The 6,125-nt window shown below is 39.0% G+C and overlaps 1 protein-coding gene across 1 annotated transcript; it reads right to left on the bottom strand. All coding sequences in view use genetic code 11, as the record gives it.

Moving 5' to 3' along the window:
* EGR_09418 (Galactosylgalactosylxylosylprotein 3-beta-glucuronosyltransferase 2) lies at nt 1-1,509 on the bottom strand (the record flags this gene model as incomplete). The annotated part of the gene is made up of 4 exons (XM_024498667.1): nt 1-78; nt 164-466; nt 1,005-1,212; nt 1,298-1,509. 4 exons carry the CDS (start codon nt 1,507-1,509, stop codon nt 1-3), a joined length of 801 nt encoding a protein of 266 aa, XP_024346901.1.
* Nucleotides 1,510-6,125: the final 4,616 nt, after the last annotated feature.

Below are 6,125 nucleotides of genomic sequence, written 5' to 3'. Positions count from 1 at the left end.
TTATAACATATTCTTAATGGTAGCTGGCCCATTCACTTTCACCTCCTGTTTGGTTGATTTCGTATGCCAAACAAGGATCTAAAAAGACCATCTGCGTACTTAAGTATAAATCTACTGGTCAAGAGGCAAGAAAGGGCATCAAGTTTAGTGAAAATAGGCTCACCTTCCTGCAGCCATCAGCTTTGGGCTCCAATTCGTAGGCGTTCTTAAAGCCAAGACCGGTAAGTATTAGGCCCTCTTGGACTCCGACAGCCTTGTCATCAAACAGGGCGTTTGAGTGTTCCAAAATCAGATTGAGATTGACTGCAAAGGCTGCCATATCAATAGGGAAATTCCGATCGGGTGCATAATTAGACCAAAAATCGGAAATCTTTTTGCGATCATTAGGGTCAGTGATGCATCCCTCCCAGTCAGAATCAGCTATCAAGCCTACGGGCCACGTTGCTCCATTCTCCAATGTTCGCATCTAAATCAATTTCATAAATTCTACTTAACCTCTTTCTACTTAATTCCTGTTGAGATTGATGCTTTAGAATAAAGCTTGTTCTAATGGTTTAAGTAAATTTTGCAAATGCAATCACCGATGAAGTGTATGGTACTGCTTCCTACGCATAGAATTTTCGGTAACGTAGATCTATGCCGAAACGAGGATATTTTTTTCTCTAACTCTAAGTGCACCAACGCTAAACCCCAAACCTTCGCAGTTGTCCTTAAAGCAACCTCATAGACGGCATTTTAAGAGGGTTTTTTGCGTTAAACTTACTTAATGGTGGTACTTAAATTAAAAACTTATGCAAAATGTTAACAAGTGGTTTTGCGAATATGTATACTTAGCTACCTTTGATTCAATCCCAAATATGCACCATGCCTAAAAGGGGTCAGATTCCAAAATAACTGGATCCCTTTAAGGATAAGACCACTAATTAATTAGGAAGCAATAAACTGTCTTATGTGAAAAAAATGGAAATTAAATAATTTAGAAAATAAAGGTGGGAGCCACCTACTTCGTCAAACAATTCTGGATGATACGTGTTGTCATCATCGGCAAAGTATACGACTCCGGACTTCCTCATCGGCCGAAAGTTCGTTCTTAGCCACTTAAGAGCTTCGTTACGTTGGGCTGACCCTCGAATACGACTGGTATTCGATATTGTTGGGGCATTCAAGTGAGTGTAGGGCAGACCGCAGTCTTCGAGAAATTGAGCCAATGCTCTTGACGAAAATTATTGTTAGAAGTGAACACTGAGTAACAGAAATTGTAAAATAAGCAATATTCACAAAGCAACAAGATGCCTACCTACTTTTATTTCTTGCGTCTTCAATCACTATCCAATGCACATCTCTAGCAGTACATAAAACAGTACAGAGCCGTACTAATTCGGGCTTCTGGTTCGGGCGTGAGTAGGTCGGTGTGATTACAAAGATTGTTTTACGATGATACCGCCGAATTGCCAATGTGATGGCGTAGATAAAGGTCAAAAGCAACACCAGTATTAGGATTCGCCCCATTTTTTTCTTAAGGTCCTGCTTCGTGTTGGGTAGAGGCAGTATTAGTCCATTAATATACAAAACGCTCTGCAGATATGTATAAAGATCAGGCGGTTTAAGTGTAGCACACGATAGAGTGATTGGCTGAAGCACTCTCTACTCCTTGTTATTCACACAAGTGTAAATCTGGTTAAAGATAATCTGCCATGCTCAATAATATCTTCTTCAAGACATTACGAGTGATTATACTGCTAGAAGCACAAGAGTTTATACCACCTCTCCCATTTCTACTTATATATTCGGCATCGGTATATTCAATAATTTACTGGAGATTGGTAATACAAGCAAATCCGTTATTTGGATGCTAAATGCACCCATGAAAAGAGCTTTCAAATGCTCTAAGGAGAAAGGAAGCAACAAACTTTGAAGAAATAAAATTGGATTCTAAGAGAAATCGTTAAATTGTTCAGTTTCTGGGTAACGAGCAACGCATATTTACTCCTTTTAACTTAAGGATACATGAGTGTGAAAGTGGATAACTTAGTCAAGTATGATGCCCAATTTCGGTACCGTTAAAAGCCACCTAGACCAAACCAAAGGCACAGTCGCCACTTAAGTTTGTCATTTATCTGTTTTCACCGCACTTGTTGGTTAGGCATAAACCTAAAATTCATTTATTGTTTCTTAAGAAGCCAGTCTTTCATCGACTTCAAGAATTTGCCCGTACACACCAATTATGTACTCCTGCTTGATAATAATCAATCCCGCTTGTGCAACTAGTGGATCATGATGCAAGTAATCTACTTTTATCCGCTTTATTTATCGCATATTACTTTCTTTTCAAAATGAAATAAAGGTTGTCACCCGAGCTTTTAAACGCAGACAAAAAATTTTATGAGTAAACACCAGGGTTTTATGCAATGAACACCCGCATTTGCTACAACATTTTCTTTTTAAAAGTAGTAGTGTCAGTTCGCGTTACAGCAAAGAAAATCCTATAATAATTTCCAAATTACCGTAGACAGGCCATGATGCTCAATGCGTTTATCCATGTGCAGCATTCTCAATCATAAAACTTGGAACTTGTTTGACATCCTAATCGGGTGTGAGCAATTACAAGGGCATGGATATGACTATCGATTTTGGCACTTTTAATAGTATCATGGTGTACATGCTGGAAATGCCCCACTCTACGATTGGTGCATCGTCCCGCATCACAAATCAATTTAATGGAAGTAACATTTTCTGCAGGTCTGATCTGTTGAGGAAGGTCGTGTATGTGGATGCTAGTCCATCGGTGTGCAACAGAGTGCAAAGTCCCAAAGTGCTGAATGCTGCATGAACTGGTATAGCTTGTACTGTAAAGCTGACAAAGCGAATGTCAATGGAGGATGCCATCACTTTCTTCCTCCCAACTTTAATTGGAACGCTGCTCTACCTTACCCTATTCTGCTTCCTTGTAAACTAAGGTAAGCTGAACCATGTGTTTCGCTACGCACGAAAGCCCTCATATACCAATCTTGCCTCCAAATAGCGGTGACTTGCTCTCGTTTTCAGACACAAGGATGAAGCAGTGTTACGCGAAGTCAAATAATGTTACTCCTCTCCCACACCTCCATCCTCTTCACTCATTTTCATTGAGGTGCACACATCTTTGATATTTCCCCTGTTGTAATTCTGGGAAATAATTGAAAAGCCACCCACCTCTTTGGGATTTATTCATCGTACTTCATCGTACGAACTTACCACGTCACCTGAGTGGTCTACCTACACACCTAATTATTTATCTACTTTAAGGTAAATGTAGCACTTGATCGAAAGGCCTATATGTGTAATTCGAACTAAATAGCTAGCCAGTTAACTGAACTTTTGCTTCCCTTGGTTATAAAGGCAATTGTACAACTAGGTTTTGTTCCTATTTAAGGCTCAACCATTGTTGACAAACCGAGGTAGGTCGCGTGTATACTAGAATTTCTGCTCATTATAAGCCAATAGAGAACTTAAATGTGTTAGCAGACCACACCACGGGAGTTTAAACTGTTGTAAAGACGCTGCTAATGCAAAAAATGTCAAGTCTCAAATAGGGCAAACTGAGACAAATTATATATCAGCATCTTGCAAAAGAGTGTTTTATTAGAGCCGAAATTGCAAATGCTCCTGTTTAAAGAAAATTAAAATTTTTTAAAAATACTAATTTGTGCCACCACCTGCTGAAAAGTTTATATCAATAAAAAAGGTGAAGGATAATTTAAAAGCAAACTATCTAAAGTCCGCAAACTCACGACCACGTACACTATAGTATATTAAGGGATTAGTTCTGCCAATAGTGACAAAACGGGTGAAATTTTCAGCAGGAAAATAAATTAAGAAATCTGCACTTGCACTTCAAACATAAATAAATGGAAGCACAAACTTATAATACAGCACTTTTTTAAACGCCACGCGGTTTTTATTACTTAAAAGTGCAAAACAACTTGATCCATATTTGCAAGAACTACTAAGACTTTCAAATAAAGTGGTGGTTTGTGTGCACAAAAGTAGATGGTACATCTTCACTGATAGAACCTAGAAGATTGAAATATTTCGAAGCCCTCATTTGGTGTTCCGAAATAAGTCATGTTCAAACCCAATTCGCCTTGACCATTGCCATCATTTTCTCAATGTCCACCTTAGGGTGCACTATCAGCAAAATACAGCGCGTTGGCGAGTACCGTGAAGGGCAATGCTTCTCGAGAGAGGCCGAAAAGTGGTTCTGACAAACTAACTAAAATAGCGAGGATTTGAACTCGCCAGAATGTAATGCAATTGCACTCACTGAGTTACGATGTACAAAGTGATAGAATGTCAGTTCGGTTTTCTGGTTCAGACGGTCTTTTAATTTCACACAGGCAACTGTTTGCCTCTCGATCTGTCGCGTGAATTGTCAAGCTCAATAAGTAATTTGAGTGCGCTACAAAACCTAGCGTTCTTTACAAGTAAAGGTAGAAAAGTAAGAGGAGGGCTTGGAAGCGTTATAGTGTTTGGGCTATTTGAAACTTCAAAGTATTCACCAGAAGGCCTCCGCAATGCTTACAAATATTATCAGAATAATTTGAAAGGAAAATCACTTTTTAGCATCTACTCTATCAGCCAGCAGCACATTGTCACTGTTCTCCGTAAAACGTGTGCAGTCCTGACTTGCATTAAGAAGTTAAATTTGATGGTCCATGGTGCAAAAGAATTGCTGCCTATTGTCGCACCGCTATGTAGAGACATTCTATTGAGACAGAGCCTAGTGGAGCTCAACAGTCGCACATCTACGTGCCGTCTGCTCATCACCTAAAGGATGCAGGACATATCGACGAGCCTTGTAAAGGTGAAAAGTGCTCACTCCGTTTCCAGACAACGTACCCGAAGATTATCGCAAATTGGTACCTCTACTAGTTGGCGAAGAATCGGTAGCTGTTTTACATGCAGCACTGACTGCGTATGGCAGTATAATGGTTTTGTCATATCTCTCACATGGAACGCAAAGCAAATACTCTGCTGTGACAGTAATAGTACATCAAACGTAAGTTTGTTATCAATTTATAGTGCGCAAATATCAAGCTATTTGATTGTGTCTAAGGGGAGCAATTTGTGACACGCTATGCCATGAAATTTCGGCATAGAGTTTCTGTTAAATGACTTTAACATTATAAAAATAGGCGAAATCTTTACGAAAAGGTGTTTGGTGCTTTAAGCGCTAATTTCTTCTACTCAAGTGTTGCCCATGGGTGATTAGGATGGCTGCAGACACAATGACGAATATCGTGCAAGTTCTTTCGAATTTTGAGTGCTAAATTAATCCACAATGTCAAAATTTTTCTTGCTCAACCTCTTAAAAATTGCATTTTAAGGTTAAGCTAGCCATTCTAGTATGAAATTGAGAAACACTATCCTAGAAGACCGTGACGTAAAAGCACTTAATAATAGAGCCTATCTTGTTTTGGGAATAACTGTGCATGTAATCTAGCTTACTATCAAACAGATTGCAGAACATGGCCTTTTGTGGAGAAACGAACACATGGAAGTCGCTCTCGAACACGGTAGAGCATAAGAGATTTGCAAATCCATAGAGTATAAATAAGGAAATCACCTCACCAGGCAATTATGTGAAGGTTTTTTGTTTTTAGCCCAATGTTTATGAAAGTAATGAAATGTGAGATACATGCTCTAAGGTTCCCTACAGAACATGATCTATGTCTTGCCAGAATGAGCAAGTTCGATGAGTAGTTAGCAATGCCCCAGTAAAAGTCCCACCTACAGCCGTCTGATTGGCTCAATGCTACAGCCAATTCGTAAAGGGACTGGACTTACAACTAGATCAGTTATGTCAATGAATTCTTTTACTCACATTTGACGTTAAATATTCTTTCAAGTGGATTTATTTCGCAAACTTGGATTAAAATGACATTATTCACTGAGTTTCACTCATTGGCGAAGTTAACCATATGCTTGGTCGCACTAGTCTCAACTGCATCCAATTATATTACAGAGAAGTATTAAGAATTTCAAAGAGAGAATATATGAAAATAAATCAAAAGGCTTATGGTAGAGGTCTGCAAAACGTGAATGCAGATTGCAGGCCATTTACAAATAAAGCAATAATACAAAGC

The sequence above is a fragment of the Echinococcus granulosus genome, assembly GCF_000524195.1.
Source record: "Echinococcus granulosus chromosome Unknown EG_S00147, whole genome shotgun sequence".
In the NCBI taxonomy this organism is placed as follows: domain Eukaryota; kingdom Metazoa; phylum Platyhelminthes; class Cestoda; order Cyclophyllidea; family Taeniidae; genus Echinococcus; species Echinococcus granulosus.
This window is presented reverse-complemented; position numbering and strand designations above follow the sequence as displayed.